This window comes from Aythya ferina, assembly GCF_964211825.1.
Source record: "Aythya ferina genome assembly, chromosome: 2".
NCBI classification, from domain to species: Eukaryota; Metazoa; Chordata; class Aves; order Anseriformes; family Anatidae; genus Aythya; species Aythya ferina.
The window spans coordinates 23844145-23863110 of NC_140297.1; the positions used below are offsets into that span (position 1 = coordinate 23844145).

An 18966-nucleotide genomic window follows, 5' to 3' on the forward strand; every position below is an offset into this window, starting at 1 on the left:
GCCAAACAGTTGCATGAGAAACAGGTAAGAGAATTCAGGGATCATTTCAAGGTGCATGAATTCATCTCATGACTGAATACACCTTTTTTAATGTAGATATTTTTATGACTGTGTTACATAAAGCAGCATATAAGCAGCCACAAGTAATGCAGAAAGCAATATTCCATTTTGTTGTTGTTGTTTTCTCTGATACATTTGTTGTTTGAACTAAAATTTTTAAATCTAAACTCCTGAAGTTGTTATTGGCTACAGAAGAACAAGCCTAAGATGACAACTTCTGAATCAATAACAAAGAAAAGGGTATTCTTAGAACAAGAAAGTGAAGGGCTGAAATGCCAGCTCTCACCGTGGAAAGGACCAGTTCATTTCTGAACAGTTTGTCAATGGGTTCACCTTTCCAGTGATTACTGGAGTACGGGACCAGTCCTCACAGCCCGGGAGCCAAAATGCAGTTTGGAAAATCATAGAATAGAATTTCGGAGCATCTATTTACAAATATATATATATATATGTTATACACACATATATATACGTTATATATGTATACATATATACACATTACGCATTACATATATGTACATTATATATGTGCTTTATATTTGCGGGAGAAATGGCTTCTGAATTACAATTAAAAAGTTTCTTAGCTCTTTTCAAATTCTGCAGCATGTTTGTTTGCATTTATTTATTGAAACAACAGTTTGAATGGATTACATGGTTCATTATGATTAAGCCCTCAGCTAACGCACTAGAAAAACAAATTAGCAGGACGACAGTAGGTATGTTCAGTGTTTCATTCATGATTTCATCTCTACATGTTACCTTTCTGCCTAAACATGAGCGACGTTCATTATAGCTGTTTATTTTAAATGTGTTTAAATGGGTTAAGGGTGACACGTCGCCATACACACAGCACAGCTTAACGGGAGGCATAATATTTAGGCGAGTCAGAAAACGTTAAAATCAGGAGCTGCACTTCTCCGGAATAAAGCCGCGTTTGTGTTCAGCTGGAAATTTCCTCGGCCGGGCCACAGAGGATTCGGGCCCTGTGGTTTAGCTGGCGTTGGGTCCCCTCACCATGGCGCTAACCCCATCACCAACCCCACCACCAACCCAAATAAACACCAACCCCACCACACCAGCCCCACACAGGCAGCGCGGGCACCCACCACCAACTCCCCCCACCCCGCCGCCATCCCCGGCTGAGGCCGGCGGTGCCCGGGAGCGGCCGCAGGGGGCGGGCAGCAGCGGCGGGGTGGCACCGCCTCCCCGCCCGCCCGGCGCTGCGGGGCCGAGGCTGAGGAGCCGGAGCGGCGGCGCTGCCCCTGCGGGCGGGCGGGAGGAGGTGAGCGGGGCTGGAGGGGGGCTCCCGGCGGGGCCGCGGCCCCCTCGGGCCGCCCGTGAGCGCCGTTTCTTTCCCCGCGGGGGCTCCCCGCTCGCTCCCGGCCTGGCTGCGGCGCGGAGCCGGGCCCGGCCGCTCTGCTCCGGGGCGGGCATTTTGTGTCTAGGGGGCTGAGGGGAGAGGTCGGGGCGGCCGCTCCCCTCACGGGCGGCGTTGTCGGTGTGTCCTTACAGCCATACAGACGGGCGCCCCGCGCTGCTATGAGCTCGTCCCAGGTGGGTACCCGCCGCCCCGGCTCCGGCAGTGCCTCAGTGTCCGCCACCACCGCCACCAGCAGCAGCCGCCGCTCCGGAGCTGCCACACCGTAAGTTGTCGCCGGAGCGGGGCCCCGCGGGCAGCACCTGACAGAGCCACGGCCAGGCTTTGCCTGCTCGCTGTCCTCCTCCAGGGATTGTGCTGCCCGGGGCAGTTTGTCACAGCCGGGTCCCCGTCTGGCTGATGTAGCTCTGCTGTGTTTTCCTGGGTTTATCTAAGGACAGTTGTCAAATTTGTATCATTCCTGCTGTCAAATTTCTCTCATCCCTTTTATTTTTTTTTTGTATCTGCAAAGCCAGTTATTTTGTACAAGGTGTTTTTTATCTTGCAGTGTGCTCCTGAACAACCCTTGTTAGCTACTTATCAGCTTTTCATCTGACTGTTTACAAGCTGATTGCTCAATAATTTGCTGTAAAATCTTTCCAAAGACTCAAGTTAGGTTAACAAGTCTTTACCTCCCTTGGTCCTCCTCCTCCCCCCTCTTGGAGGTATGTGCTAGTCTCCCTCTCGTGTCCTCTCTGACTTCTAAAGGCATTGCTTGGGTCAGCTCTTCAAGCATCAAGGGGGGGATTTCATAAGTGTCAGCTGACTCGAAAATCTTTATCTTATCTTGGTCTTTTAACCTACCTCCTTCCACTTTGACCTCACCTTCTGTCTCCCTGCAAGATGAATTTCATTAAATATTTAGTCACAGTTAACCTTTCTGCTGGGGTCTGGCATAAGACGTTTCACACTTCCATCCTGTTTTGCATCACCTATGATTTGTTCCTTTTGCTCTTAAGTAAAGAACCTTGCCTTCCTTTTTTTTTCCTTGTATTTTCTTCACAGAAGCTTTGCTTGCTACCCTTTATGTCCTTTACTAGTAGTAACTCATTTCTGTACCATGGCTGCTCTGATTTTATCACTACATGCTAGCATTGGCTCTTAATAATGATTCTTAGCCGTGTACCCCCACTTTTTTCTTTTTTCTTTTTTTTTATATCTTTTGTGTGACTTTTTCAGATCATTAAAGTACTCCTGACGCAGTTAAGACAGTCTTTACACACTTTTGCCTTTGAACTGCTTTTGTGCACTGAGTCCCTTTTGTGCACTGAGTCCCTTTCAGTAACTGCCAGCTCTCTGCTTTCTTCCATCTCTTAGATTATTTGCCCAAGACTCATGCTTGTCTATTCCCTGAGGTTGTTTTTATGAAGTCTGTTAGTTTTATTCCATTCCTCACATTCTACTTTCCTTAGAACAGTGAGAATCTGTGTACAGTGGACCAAATTCAGCTCAGGAGAGCAATTTGTCATGTCCTATGATGTCCCCTCTTGACGATTCTTTGGACAAAAACTGGAAGTAGGCTGCAGTATGGCTAAACAGTACCAGTAGCCCACTGTCTCTTAGCAGTTCCATTTCCAGTCCTGTAAGTTTTGCAGTACTTTCATATCCCATGGCATGAACTGGAATGAGGCTCTCTAATCACATGGTGAATGCATGCATATTCTGTGACGTCTACTTGATGTACATCTCTTGTCTGATCAGAATACAACTATTCTCATTGTGTTCCTGGATGTGAACCCACCGTGGTACGGGAAATACTGGCATTTTGGTCATGTGTTAGCTGCATTTTGGGTCATATGGCACGAAAGAAGTCAATGTTTGTTTCAGTGCATGCATAAAACACTGTGTGCTCTACCTCTACCAGAATGCATCATTGTTGGAATCTTTTATTAGAACACTGATTTTGTGGTCACTTTCACATACTATTTTCCATCTTTAGAATCTCAGTCCAATTTCAGTGATTTCCTCCCTTTAGTCAAAAACTGAAATGAAAAGTACCCAGTGAAGTACATTTTTCGAACAGCTTCCTCCAAGCTTCTGGGGCACAAAGCTACTCTTGATTGTAGGAGATTGTTCTACACATGTAGTGTGTTCCCATCTAATGACTGGGTAAAGTTCCCCACTGGTTACTGTTATATCAGCCCTTAGATGATTGCTCAGAAAGAGTTTCATTCACCTTTCTGTGTGGTTTGCTGTTGATAGCTCCCAAGACAGCAGCAACCTGGTGTTTTCCCTTTACTCCTCCTTAATCTGCCTTTCCTTATTGCTTCATTGATTTTCAGAGCTCATTCCTATTCTACAGTGCAGAACCGCCTGTGTCAGAACTGTGGTTTCATGCAAAGGCTTCCTTCCTGGGGATTGTTTTGTGTTTTTGGTTTTTATGTCTGTCTTTTTGTGTTTGTTACAACTTTACTGACCTCTTCTCTCCAAAGCTATAGCAGTATTTCTTTTAATTTTCTGAGAGACTTTGATTGCTCACGGCCTCCCTTAGTGCAGTGGTGAATTTGAGTCTTAAAAGTCTCTAATACTTTTTTTTTTTTGATTGTGTGAAATCTGTCACACACTATCTGTCAGTGAGTCAGTACTGTGCTTGAATAGTACAAGAAAAACTTTTCCTTGTTCCCCGTGAAAGTAACTTTTTGACAAGTTTGTATGGTTGAACTGGACATACACAGAATATATTATTCTTATGAGAAGGATGTACATGTATTGTCTCCTTAAAACTGTAGCAGCCAGGAATAAAAAGGCTTTGAAAGGTCCCTAGACCTAATTATTGTATTGAATGGGCATAGGAGAAACAAGCTTTGTTTTTGAATAGGAGGGGAATCTTAATAAGAAACATTTTGTTTTCATTGTTATTTCTAAGTTACTGGATCAATGTCAGAGGAAAGTTAAGGGTGTATTTTTGTTGTATTAATTTTTCTTGTGGTCATATAATGCTCAAAACTAAACAATCAGTCTGTAATGTGACAATGAAATAATAGAGATTGTCTGCTGAATGGTGTTGTGATGTAACTCAGAGGCGTCCAGTACTGAATCCGGTTGTCAGCCTTGAAAAATGCAACTTTCCACTCCCTGAGAGTTCTATTTTTTAATTCAGACTGAAATCATAAAAGTACTGGTCCATGTATATCATTTATACCACAACAGTACTTAGAGTTGGAATGCATCTGCCAAGGTTGCTCCATGCTTACCTTTGAAATCCACCATGAATGGAGAATGAATACGTAGATACTGCAGTCTTCAAAGATTTGAAATTTAAGTACTAAAACTTGCCTAGATTAAACTCTAGCTTTTATATTAGTGAGTCTTAATTTCCTTTATGAATATAGACATGCTGTCATACAAAGATCTGTTTTAAATATAAAGAGGAGTTTCTGTGTGCTGACAGAATTATTCTTTTCACGGAGACGCAATTATTTCACCCTTTTGTCTTTCATATAGCCTTTGTTGAATTCCCTGAAAAAAGTTGATACTTTTTTTTGGAAAAACATTGTGAGATTCATCATGACAAACAAACATAATCACAGTAATAATACATATTATATGTATGCAGTTTTTATATGTGTAGCTCTTATCACAGTCCTCTTAAAACTGTAAATGAACCTCACTGCCCTATTTTTATCCCCTTTCCAAATAGCACTGCACTCTAAGTAATTGACTTCTGTCAAAATTGATTGTGTTTGCTGTAATGTAGGTGATCAGAATACATGGCTCTCATCACAATCCTTTTTTAAAACTGTAAATCAGCTATCTCAGTTTTATAGACAGGATACCTGAGCAGTATGGCTAAGATCAGGATTTCCATACCTAAGTCCTTCTACATCAGATAGTTACCACTGGACAGTTTGGTACCTGCATGTAATGAATGTGTTATGTAGAATTAGTCAAGAGTTACTTACTGATCACACTTTATACTGAAGAAATCTAACTTCTTTCCCTCCTTTTCATCTTTGTTCATTAATCACTGACCTTGCTGCCGTCTTCCTCCAAACGTGTGAATTCTCTAAACCCTTCTACATTATGCATTTTTTTAAACCAGGATCAGCAGTCAGGCATCTTTATGCCTCATTGATTTGCTGATTTTAATTAAAGTGGTTTTAAAAATATAGGTACTATCTTTCCTGTACTTTTTTATTTCCTTTTCAGTTTTTCACTACATTCTTATTTACTTCTGTATTATTAAAGTGCTTGAAATTCTTGTGCTTGTCCTTGTATTAGTGACACATATGCACTAATCAATTTTGTCTTGCTCCTTTATGAAGGAGAAAACAGAACATGAAAATTGGATCCACAGAATTTGTATCCAGAGGTGTGCATGGATTTTGACAGCTCATTAAAATGTATGACACTGCTTTTTTCCTTCTGTTATTTTCTCTTCTTTTTTTTCCAGAAAACAGCATTGTAGGTTTGGTGGCTTAGAAGTATGGAATCAATCTCTATGATGGGAAGTCCTAAGAACCTCAATGAAACTTTTCTACCAAATGTTGCCAATGGCATCAAGGATGCCAGTAAGATCACAATAGGCATCATTGGAAGTGGAGACTTTGCAAAGTCACTGACGATTAGGCTTATCAGATGTGGGTATCACGTGGTTGTAGGAAGCAGAAACCCTAAACTTGCTGCAGAGTTCTTTCCCCATGTGGTTGATGTCACTCACCATGAAGATGCAGTAGCCAAAGCAAACATCATTTTTGTAGCCATTCACAGAGAACATTATGCCTCTTTGTGGGACCTCAAGCATCTACTCATTGGTAAAATTCTGGTTGATGTCAGCAACAATACAAGAGTAGACCAATATCCAGACTCCAATGCAGAGTATTTGGCATCACTTTTCCCAGATTCCCTGGTTGTCAAAGGATTCAACGTTGTTTCAGCTTGGTCTCTACAGTTAGGACCAAAGGATGCCAGCAGACAGGTAAATTTTGTGTTTGTATTCATTTGATTTGTTTGTGAAATAAAAAAGACAGGAACTGGCTGTAGGCAGACAGAACTCATGGGATTCACCTTGCCTGACTTAGTGTGTCTAAAGTGTTGGGTGTTTAATTTGAGTTGGAATAGCCAATAAAACTTTTGGAGTCCAGTTTACCCCCTGTTTATGTATAGAATAAATGGTTCAAGTTGTCCTCAGGGATGCCTGCGTATCTTTAAAGATTGCAGAGGAAATGTAGGTACTAGCTTAGACTGAACAGCTGACCTTTAGATGACTACAGTAAGAAGAAAAGAATGGGGTTCTAATGTCTTCTGGAGGAAATACATTAATTTGTATTCTTGTGCTCTGTGAATGATGAAGGGAGCCTTTCCCAGTATATTTTAGTTTAAGTATTGGTTGGCATGGGGTGAGCTTTGAAAAAGATGCACAGAAATCTGAGATCCTGATCCCAGGGCTCAGGAGTCAGTTCTTGTAAAGTGTTTGCATTCAGTGTAATGGCAAAGTGAATATAGCCCAGTATTGAGCTTTCAGAATATCCCAAGATCATAAATCAGAGGAAACAGAAGGAGGCACATATGTTTCTAAGTGATCATTCTTTTGATCCAGGACTGCTTGTGAACACCATGTTCCAATTCCTTCCCAGTATATTCCCCAAATCCATCCTGCATATAGAAAAGGCAGGTTTATGTTTTTCTGGCTTCCCTAAAGCCAGACAGACATGCAAGAACCCCGTCCTTCACAGCTTTGTGGACTCAGACATACACGAGAGCTGACTGGTGTAACGTAACTCCTGGAGACTGCTGAGTTTTCTGGCACTTCAGGCAGATAATAATGGAATGCAATCAATACAGAATTAGCATAATTTAAAAAAATAACCTCTTTCTATCCCCGTTTAGAGTAGCACTCCACTATAAGAAATTGATTTCTGTCAAAACTTATCATGTTAGCTGTAATGCAGATTATAAGAAACCAGTTGTGGGCAAACTACCCCACTGTCAATTTTAAAGGGACTTTAAAGTACTTTCGAGTAGTGCTTTTCTTTTGCTATGGAGGAAATAAAAATGGTCTTTAGGAGGAGTTATTTGGCTGCTCTTTGTTTTTGTGTGTTTGTTTTTTTTTTTCCATAAAACATTCATTTTTTGTGGAAATCTGGATCATGAAGTGAAGCTTAAATTATTATATATGGATTAGACTGTTTTCTGCTTTGCATTCCGTTTGTGCTACAGCTGTTTTGGGGTCATCATTTAAGATGCCTGAATATTTGAGAGAGAAGAATTTCTGAAATTATTTTAATCATTGTTTGAGGTTCAATCCAATCCTATAGACATTTCAATATGGGGAATGAGACATTTTAATGTGTGGATTACCCTGACATCCCACAATCATCTTGTTGTTAACTTCAAGAAAATGCCAATTTTGTTGTAATTACTTTGTTCCTAAGTCAAGTTTCATCTTGGCTGGATTTGTGTATGGTTCCATTTTTAATTTCTATTTCTTATCTTGGTGCTATAATCTGGGATAGCGATGTACAATTTATAGCAGCAGTGCTGTGGTTTTGTCCTTGAGGCTGCTGGGGAGTTATTTTTTGTTTGTTTGTCCTGTTTCTGTTTTGTTTTGTTTGCTTTTTTTTAACCTTCAAGTCTTTTTCTGTGACTGCAATTCACCTGACTTTTCCAACAGGTCTATATATGCAGTAACAATGTTCAGGCTCGCCATCAAGTTACTGAGCTTGCCCGTCAGCTCGGTTTTATTCCTATTGATCTGGGGGCATTGTCATCTTCGAGGGAGATTGAAAACTTACCACTGCGACTGTTCACACTGTGGAAGGGGCCTGTGGTGTTGGCCATTAGCCTGGCAACATTTTTCTTCATCTATTCCTTCATCAGAGATGTAATCCATCCGTACATCAGAAATCAACAGAGTGACTTTTACAAGATCCCCATTGAGATTGTGAACAAGACTCTGCCAATTGTTGCCATCACTTTGCTCTCCCTAGTGTATTTGTCAGGACTTATTGCAGCTGCTTATCAGCTTTACTACGGTACCAAGTATAGGCGGTTTCCACCTTGGCTGGACAACTGGCTGCAGTGCCGAAAGCAGCTTGGGCTACTCAGTTTTTTCTTTGCCACAGTGCATGTGGCATACAGCCTCTGCTTACCCATGAGGAGATCAGAGCGGTATTTGTTCCTCAATATGGCATATCAGCAGGTAAGGCAATGGTTAGCTAAGTAAGCCAAAAATGGTTTGGTTGTACATGTGACCCATGAACACAAAAACTCATGTTTTCTGAATATGTTCCCCTGTTTTCAGTGGAAAATATTTATGGCTATCATATGCAAAGGTAGTGCTTAGTAAGAAGGGAGAGTAAAAGAAATATCTGCGCATTGTTCTCATCTCGGTCAGGCTGCATTCAAGTTTGTGTAGTAGGTGGAATCAAGGATGTGTTCTGCTTAAATCCCTGGCAGTAACATACGCAAGGAGAATGTAGATTAGACAGGATAAGAGCAACACCACAGGAAACTTCTGAGTTTCTCAGGTAAGTTCTTCACCGAGTATTTTTAATACAAGGCAGATGTATGTATATCATAAGAGCATTTACAAGTGTGAAGAAGTACTAAGGGCAGATGCTGGAATAATATTCACAGATACATTTATGTTCATAAGATAAAAATTCTGTTACTTTGTAACTTTTTGGACCAATGGTACAAATACTTTATTTGTTAGAAATTCTGTGAACTGTATCTATTACGAGCAATAGAGATTGACTGAATGTTCCCAGGAGCAATTGGTCTTGCATAATCCTGAAATAATCTCTAACAAATCGCTCATCCTTTAGAATCCACAGTGTTTTAGTTTGTTACATCATTTAGAAATAGTTGTGGATTCACCCAGTTTATGTTATAGGATACAGGTTTCCAACATATGAAGAACATAATTCCTTTTCTACACTTTAGTAGAATGTTCAGATTTATCTCTTTTTATAAGATAATTGTTATTAATAGTATATAATGTTACATTTTCTTTTACCAACTTATCTAAGTTTTCCTGGTTAACATATTTTTAATCTAACAGAACCCAATATCAGCAGTAAGGAAATAGTTTGTTGGTTGGTTTGTTTGTTTTTCCTCCAACACAGGACAAAACCTCTGAAATATTTGACCCCATTTTATAGAGACTTCTGTTGATACTTCTACTGTTCTGGAGAATAAAGTGTTTCCTTTCTACTCCTTCATCAGGTTCATGCAAATGTTGAAAATTCTTGGAATGAGGAAGAAGTGTGGCGAATTGAAATGTATATTTCCTTTGGAATAATGAGTCTTGGATTGCTTTCTTTGCTGGCAGTAACTTCCATCCCTTCAGTAAACAGTGCCTTAAACTGGAGGGAGTTCAGTTTTATTCAGGTGTGTTACCTTCTAAATAAGAGTTTTTTTGTTGTTAGTTGTTGTAACTAACTCCTTTTAATGATTATTATTATTATGAAAAGCACTTTGCGACGTAATAGTGTGTTGTTTTTCCTATCAGCTAAGTTAATAAAAACAATATAAAAGCTGAGTTTAGACTTAGCAAATTATTAACGTACACAACATAAGCTATTTTCTAGCATTGTTCCAGTAGAACAAGCTCCTGAGTAGCATTGCCCCTACGTACAGTGATTCAAACAGACCTCTACCCCAGTGTTTCTAATACTGTAGACAATCATCAGTTGTGAATGTTGTTGCCCAGAAATCATGTCTGTCTCTGATTTTCCCAATTGTTTTGGAGATGCCTCCATCTTACCTAGCCTGATTTCACAATGCAGGTGGCAGAAGTTCCAAAAATTCCAGCCTCCTTGATCAAGGGAAAAAGACTTCAAGAGGAGAAGTAGTGCAGGCTCAGAGTATGAATTCCTTCAGAGTATGAATTTTGAAGAAGTGGGGGATATGAAGGTTGAGCAGTGATGCAGAAGGAAGGAACTGTATTTGCCCTACCAGGACCTAAGCTAGACAAAACAAATATTTGATTACCTCTTCATGATTCAGAGAGAAAACACTCATAAAATCCAGACAGAAGAGCCACAGAATCAGGCAGTGATAAAGAGTGTGCTCAGTAGGAGACCCTAGGTGATGGAAACTTAGTATGAAATTCTGCAGGTATCTTAGCATGACCTTAGCACTACATGAGTAGGTGCTAACTGAAGAAAGAAGCTGTGGCAACTAAACTAATGCATTCATTTTCTTAACTCCTCTTCAGCACTCATCTTTTTCTCCTCTAAATATATTTGGATAGCAAACAAAGATAGATGTGGGTAAGAAATAAAAGAGAATTCATATTTTATCAGAGCAGACAGAATAGCTTGGCTAAATCAATATATTGCAAACAGAAAAGGACATTTTTTGAAACCAATCTTGAAATGTTCATATAAAATACATGGAAATGGAAAATGTCAGCAAGCAGTGCTGCACCTGGTCCTTCAGTTTTCAGGGAGTTTATCAGTTAAATTAGCATTATGTAACATAGGCATAAATAACCACTGCTTTTGTTTTCCAGTCCAAGAGTTCACACCAAAAGCAAACCACTCAAATTGGAATGGACAGAACAGATCGGCTTTGAAAGCTTACCTTTCTTAGTAAAAATGAGCACAAGTCAACCATTTAGGATGGTTGGAAGTAGGAAGCTTATTTTTTTGTAGACGTTCCTTTTGTTTGCTAGCACAAATCTATAAAATTTTCTGGGGCGATTATTACTAAAACCTTTCTTGCCCAAACACTTCAAGGAAGAGCTGCTCTGCCTTGTTTTCTCCACTAGAACAGAATACTTTCCCCCAGAATAAAGTATGAGGTGTAGATATTTAGCAAGTTTATGAGTAAGATTCCAGTCAGAATTGCTACAGGCAGTTAATAAGTTTAGCAATATCCTCTTCTTGGGAGAATTTGAGGTATACCTCACATAAACACAGGCTTTGGAAAATGCCTGTTCTATGTATGCATTGTTAGAAGTTACTCAACCATTGTGAAGGTAAAAACCCCTGAAGCAGATTTGTTTCACAGCACATTTCTGTCTCTGTATATGTACATCTTCTTGGTAATATTTTACAGATTTTTCGCCTACATCTTTTCTACTCCTTTAGCACTTTGTTTTCTGTGTTGTTTTTTCCCCCCAATAATGCCAGTTTGTCCAATTTATCAGTAGCCTTGGCTGTGAATCCTGTACATTGGCTAAAAAAAATAACTTTGATCAGGAAGGAAAAGAAACAAAATAGAGATGACTGACAAAAAAGACAAAAGAATTGGCAAGTCCATTGGAAACATGCTAATCTATTACTCAGCTTCCAGGAAACACAATTCAGTGGAAGATTAGGAAGCAAAGCAACCAATGTTCTTCCCTTCTTCTCAGCAGCCTTTCTAGAGCCTTACCAGAGGGGTTCTCAGCATTTACAACTAATATTGCTACACACTCACCCACCAGCATGAAGTTACCAGTCACCAAAAAGTATTCCTTCTTGCTGCTTTCCAGCAGTCCTCTGCTCTTATAACATGCTGTGCCTCTCCCGGTCTCTCTTTGGTAACATCAGTGTAATTGATCTTTGAGCTCTTGTAGCCATGTTCATCCCTTTCTTTTTACATCTTAAGAAGTAAGGAAAAGATGACAGAATTCCAGTATGTATTCCTTCCAAGGCACAACTATGTTTGAGGAGATCTGTTGTCTTTAATCCCTGCATTCCCTCCTCCATGTTGTCCAGTCATAAACCTCTGCAGAAGGAAGTAGCCTTGTAAACCTGAGTGACAGCTGCTCTCCCTTTCACCTTCTGAGAATTAAACAGATTGCTTTCTAGCAGTTAATAGCTTCCACAGTGCAGTCATCGTTTATTGCTCAGTTGAAACATCTTTTCTGTTAGCATCTATACGGATGGGCAGCTTTGGCTTTTTGAGGCTACCACTGGTCAATATTTGTCCTATGATCCAGTCCTGCCACCCAGTTTTATTTTACTGTTCCGCTACCCATCAGTGCCTTTTTCTGCACTGGTTGCTGTCTTTTTGTCCAAGCCTGCTTCAATCAGTTCCTCTGAGTTTCCTCATTTCATAACTGCTCATTGCTGTAATGCTGCAGTTGCAGGCACTGCTCTAGTCTTTGAGCAGATACAGGCAAAATCAAGTGCATCGTCCTTATAACAAACACAAGTGTTGTACTGACACAGCCTCTTGCAGTAAGTTTTTACTTAAGTAGCCAAGGCAGCCAGTCTTGCCTGTTCTTCTGGAAAAGTCATTGTCGGTAACTGCAAGCTGGGAAAGATGACATTTCTTAATGGGAATTTCTAGTGCAGATCCGCCCTAAATAAACAAACAAATGAACAGAAACCCTGCAGAACACTAAGTTGTGTGGAGAATGTCCTCTTTCTCGCTAAGCAATGTTGTTACTGTCAAAAGTACAGCACTGAAATACAACAACAGAGGCAATTAAGAGCCTAGTGGAAGAAAACACTGCCAGTAGCTGACAAACTCCTCTAGGACTGTCTTTGGAGCCATATTATTACATCCATATTATTACATGAGTCGTTGAAATAGACCAGTACATACTACTAGCAGGTGCCCTGCCAACACTTCAAAGAAGCATACAACAACTTTACACAGGGAAAAAAAGAACTGAAGGGAGTCTCTATGCATCACATTTTTTTCTCATCCTTATACTGTTAGTTCTTAATGTTTGTATCAGTACTTGCTAGCTTCCATTTTGACCATTATATACAAAAACATACATAGATGTGTCAAAACTAGTTTGTAAATGGAGTTTAAAAAAGCATTAAAATGATTTTGAAAATTCTGGGAAGAGGTTGTACAGCATTTCCCTCCTGATTCTTTTTCAAGAATTGTTGCAGTTCTCATCAGAAAACCTGATGAAGAAATGGGGGATATGATTCATTCGTGCCTTTTTCTCTGCTGGCAGTGATATAAAAGCAATGACTGCAGGACAGCCACACCACCAAAAATCTGCAATAATTTATCAGACATCAGGGTTGATAGTATTGTTTACAGCCTGAATTTCTTACCAGAATTTCTGTTCAGATGCTGCATTTGCCATTTTAGTATCCATGAATGATCATCTTGGATTGTTTCATTTCTTACAGAATTGTTCTTCTTAAAGAAACTTAAATGCTACAGCATATCTAAAACCTAAGTGGCTCTGATACGTCTCCACATTGGCAAAAATAATGGATAAATATTGGCAAGTTAAAAAACATGGTAGCGATCTGCAGAAATTAATGAAAGTACTTCTCCTTTTATACCAGTTAATCCTTGCAAATGGTATTGGCTCAGACATTCTCCTGTCCCTAGAAACTGGTTAATCTTGATGCAGAAAAAATTCTTTTGCTATTGTAGACCCTAATAGTCCTTTTACCATGGTTTGGAAAAGTCAATATATTAACTCAACTCTGCAGATCAGTGGCATTTAAAAGGGCAGATTCACAGAAACTGTGAATGACCCCCCCAGAAGAAAGACTTAGGTTAAGTGATAAGAGGTCCTCTGCAGGGTGCTGTGCAAACCTTCTACTTGCCATTTAATCCAGTACTACCCATTTAAGAACTGCACGGTTGCCTTGTGCCATTCTGCCCAAATCCCATAGTCCTGATATTCCCATTAACTAGTGGGTAGGAAAAGGTAAGGGATGGTTTATGCAAAGTTCAAACTTGTGGATATAGGTCATAGTGAGGAAGAAGCAAATGGCTCTTCTTGAAGCAATAAAACTTTGGATCAATAAACCCGGATCTCTTCCAACAGAGTTGCACTGTTCCATAATAAGCATGAATCTTGTTGCCATCTAACCTCATAGGTGAGAAACAGGAAAATTGCAAATCCAGCTGAGTTTGTTCTGGTAATTTCGCTGAGATTATTCCTTATTTATCTACATGTCTTGTAATTGACTTTCATTACTTACAATTTGGACAAAGATTATTTTCATTCAATTTTTACTGCAGCCTATAGATTCTAGTGTTTTAAATCAGTGCTCGATTCAGTTCTTAGTTGGACACGTGAACTTAAAACCAAATAGTGCTAATTTAAAATAGCGCATTGTGCATTAACACAATGTCTAATAGAAATATTAAAATCATGGGTTAGAAGTGTCTGATGAAGGACCAAGTGCTGTTATCTCATCTTTTTTTCCCCATTTTCTCTTTTTTTTTTCAAAGTCTACACTCGGATATGTTGCTCTGATCATAAGTACTTTCCACGTACTGATTTATGGATGGAAGAGAGCTTTTGAAGAAGAGTATTACAGATTTTATACACCACCAAATTTTGTTCTTGCCCTTGTTCTGCCCTCCATTGTAATTCTAGGTAAGATCATTTTACTTTTGCCATGTGTAAGTAGGAAACTAAGGAGAATTAGAAGAGGATGGGAGAAAAGCCACGTTATAGAAGAAGCAAGTGGGTCTACTCCACATCTCTCCCCAGAAAGGATAACTGTGATGTGATGGTAGACTATTATTTGTTACTACTGTTGCAGATGGTCTTTTTTGTTTGTTTGTTGTTCTTTTGTCATAAACTTATATTTTCAGGAGTTTATGTATTGTCTGAGTAAAGTCACTGTGGACTTGCTTGGCATACAGTACAAGCTCTCAAAAAAACTATAAGACATTTATAATTAGGAAACTGCTCCTTCAGATAACTACAAATACTTTATTTTGAATTACAGAGGGAAGATAATTATGAAATCAGAACATTTTAATGCGTCTTTGCACAGTTGTATCATGGCAGTATTTCATTATAACCATACTTTTGAGATATTTCTTTGACTCAGAGCATGTGTCAGAGTGTTATTTATTAATACCACATTTTTCTGGGCAGTGTTTCTTTTATTTAAACCACACTTCCGTGTTAGGGAGTTCAACATATGGGCTAATAGAGTTAGTAATTTAGGAAATAATCAGGTTTTGAAGCAACTGAAATTAATTTGTAATGAAGTATTGCACATATTTATTTGTGTGTGGTTTTACAACTTTCCATGATTTGAATATGCAAAACCAATTTCAGTTATGGTTTAATTATACATCTTGTAAGCAAATAGTATTGTACTAACATGGGTTTTTTTAAAAAGAATCACATAGAATTTTACTTCTTTATTTCTTTTATTCTTTATTTCTTTATTTCTGTGTGTCATACAATGAAAATTCAAAACATTCTTGTGTAAAAAAAACATGCAAGTACACGTGCAAGCAACTAGTTTTTGATTTAAGAATGATTTTGAAATATCGGAAATAATACTGAGAGGTCTGCAAAAATAAAAGTCTGTTTTCACTTTGAAGCTCCAGTATGTTGCTACAACATGGAAGCATCACATTACTCATGCTCTGTGTTTCTACACTGGAGTTTCAGTAGTTACACATGAATTTCCCAGAATCTGTCTTAAAATCTTACTATTTTTTTTGTGCAAATACAATCTTCTATTTTTATAAGAAAGTCTTACTTTTACACCAGATGTTTCTGGGATGTGCATCAATTTTTAAGAAACAAAATTATTCTTAGACCTAAAAAGGAAATTTTACCTCTGAAACTTGGCATTTTCATTTCCTGTGAGATTCAGAAGAACATTCAAAATTGTTTATTACCACTGCTTGTCTGGTTTTATTCTTAACAAAATAGCCAAACCCAACTCATGTACCTTCAGGCTACCCCTACTTATTTAGGAAAAATATTTATTTTAATGAATGAGAATAGGTCCAAATATTCCTTAGATATATGGAATTATATTTTTCATATCTATTTTTGCACTATTTAGGATCTCTGACTTTCTTAGCTGAAACTTCACTTACTATTTCCAGGAAATTGTCATTAGTATATGATGTCTGTCAGAAATACACAGTACTTAAGTTGAATATATCCTTAAACGTTATTAGTCCTGTAAATCTGAGTACCTCTGTAATGAAACCAACAGCTCCACAGAACAAATAAAATCTAGAATCAAATTCTGCTCCCAGTTACACCAGCCTAAATCTGAAGAGTTTTTGTTAGTTGTTCATAATTCCAATTCAGACTCAAAAATCTACTACAATTTTATTTTAATTAAAGGTCCCGGTATAATAATATAATGTAATAATATAAGGTCCCGGTAGACTGGAAGCTGGCAAATGTTGTGCCGATTTTCAAGAAGGGTCAGAAAGAAGACCCTAGCAATTACAGGCCTGTCAGTCTCACTCACGTCAGTGCCTGGTAAAATCATGGAGAAGATGGTTCTTGAACTTATTGAGGCGCACCTGGGGGACAAAGCAGTCATTGGTCCCAGCCAGCATGGGTTTGTGAAGGGTAGGTCCTGCCGAACTAACCTGATTTCCTTTTATGATAAGATCACCCGTATGATGGGCCAAGGGAAACCAGCTGATGTGATTTTTTTGGACTTCAGCAAGGCTTTTGACATGGTTTCCCACAGGATCCTACTGGACAAACTGTCCACCATACAGCTAAATAAAAACATCATACGATGGGTGAGCAATTGGCTAACGGGCAGGGCCCAAAGGGTTATGGTAAATGGGGCTGCGTCAGGCTGGCGGGCGGTCACCAGTGGGGTCCCTCAAGGCTCCATTTTAGGGCCGGTACTTTTCAATATTTTTATAAACGATCTGGATGTAGGAATAGAAGGTATTTTGAGCAAGTTTGCTGATGACACCAAACTTGGAGGAGTTGTGGACTCGAATGAGGGTGGAAAGGCCTTGCAGAGGGATCTGGATAGGTTGGAGAGCTGGGCGATCACCAACCGCATGAAGTTCAATAAGAGCAAGTGCCGGGTCCTGCACCTGGGACGGGGAAACCCTGGCTGCACGTACAGACTGGGCGATGAGACGCTGGAGAGCAGCCTAGAAGAGAGGGATCTGGGGGTCGTGGTAGACAGCAAGTTGAATATGAGCCAGCAGTGTGCCCTGGCAGCCAGGAGGGCCAACCGTGTCCTGGGGTGCATCAAGCACGGCATCGCTAGTAGGTCAAGGGAGGTGATTGTCCCGCTCTACTCTGCGCTGGTGCGGCCTCACCTCGAGTACTGTGTGCAGTTCTGGGCACCACAGTATAAAAAGGACATGAAACTGTTGGAAAGTGTCCAGAGGAGGGCTACGAAGATGGTGAAAGGCCTGGAGGGGAAGACGTACGAAGAACGGCTGAGGTCACTGGGCCTGTTCAGCCTGAAGAAGAGGAGGCTGAGGGGAGACCTCATCACAGTCTACAACTTCCTCGTAAGGGGGTGTCGAGAGGCAGGAGACCTTTTCTCCATTAACACCAGTGACAGGACCCGCGGGGACGGGGTTAAGCTGAGGCAGGGGAAATTTAGGCTGGACGTCAGGAGGGGGTTCTTCACAGAGAGGGTGGTTGCACACTGGAACAGGCTCCCCAGGGAAGTGGTCACTGCACCGAGCCTGTCTGAATTTAAGAAGAGATTGGACCGTGCACTTAGGCACATGGTCTGAACTTTTGGGTAGACCTGTGCGGTGTCAAGAGTTGGACTTGATGATCCTTAAGGGTCCCTTCCAACTCAGGATATTCTATGATTCTATGATTCTATTTGTATTCGCCAAACGTCAAGCCAATGTTATATTTTGGGTTTGTTGCAAATCAAAAAGCAGCTAGATTTTTTTTTCCAATTTCAAGTACATTCAATTCCAACGCTGCAATGAAATTTTCACACCAAATATATTTGCATGCATTTTTTTCCAGAATTAAAGCATTTATGTCTTTAAACATTCTTTGTATGTAACATGTTGTCAGTAAATCTTTTTTCTCTTTGAAAATGGAGGTTTCTGAAAACATGTTTTGGAAAAAATAGAATTCAACCATATTTCATAGAATAGAACCATATTTCAATTGTATTTCATAGAATCATAGAATATTTTGGGTTGGAAGGGACCTTAAAGATCACCCCTTTCCATCCCCCCCTGCCATGGGCAGGGACACCTCCCACCAGACCAGGTTGCCCAAAGCCCCATCCAGCCTGGCCTTCAACACCCCCAGGGATGGGGCATCCACAGCTTCTCTGGGCAGCCTGTGCCAGGGCCTCACCACCCTCTGAGGGAAGAATTTCTTTCTTAATATCTAATCTAAATCTTCTGTTTTAGTTTCGAACTATTACTCCTTGTAATCACTGCACTCCCTGATAAAGAGACCATCTCCTGCTTCCTTGTAGGGCCCCTAGTGATTGTAGTGATTTTCATGTTTGTCAGCAGAAACATGAGAGTTGCAGGGGATCAGGAGCAGAAAGAGAAATCTATTTTTTTTTCACCTAGTTTTGAAAAGTAAGCTATTGGTTAGACAAGGGTCCATTGAGACTTTTCTCCAGTAGCAGACTAGTGGCAGATTCTTCCAAAAAGAGCATCTGTCCAGTGATTTATCCTCAAACATAACCCCTCAGCACCTTGGAAGTCAATGATTTAGGGCTTCTTTGGGACAGATACTGCCTCTGGACTATTGTATTGTACTTCCTCCAAAAGTTAGAAATTAGAAACTTTGAAACTTTCCCATTTTTTTTCTGGAAGGAAAAGATGGAAGAGAAAAAGAAATACATTAAAAAAAAAAAAAAAAAAAAGTTTAATAAACCTATCAA

At 39.9% G+C, this 18966-nt stretch overlaps 1 protein-coding gene across 4 annotated transcripts; it reads left to right on the forward strand.

Moving 5' to 3' along the window:
• Positions 1–1297: 1297 nt before the first annotated feature.
• STEAP2 (STEAP2 metalloreductase) lies at positions 1298–16368 on the forward strand. Of its 4 annotated transcripts, XM_084508464.1 has the most exons (6): positions 1298–1342; positions 1573–1703; positions 5871–6395; positions 8091–8618; positions 9647–9811; positions 14576–16368. In XM_084508464.1, exons 3-6 carry the CDS (start codon positions 5904–5906, stop codon positions 14858–14860), a joined length of 1470 nt encoding a protein of 489 aa, XP_084364590.1. In that variant the 5' UTR covers positions 1298–1342; positions 1573–1703; positions 5871–5903; the 3' UTR covers positions 14861–16368. The 4 variants fall into 4 exon arrangements, with proteins under 4 accessions (XP_084364590.1, XP_084364593.1, XP_084364592.1 ...); XM_084508467.1 differs by lacking the exon at positions 1298–1342 and having other exon boundaries at positions 1596–1614; XM_084508466.1 differs by lacking the exons at positions 1298–1342; positions 1573–1703 and adding an exon at positions 1742–3059.
• Positions 16369–18966: the final 2598 nt, after the last annotated feature.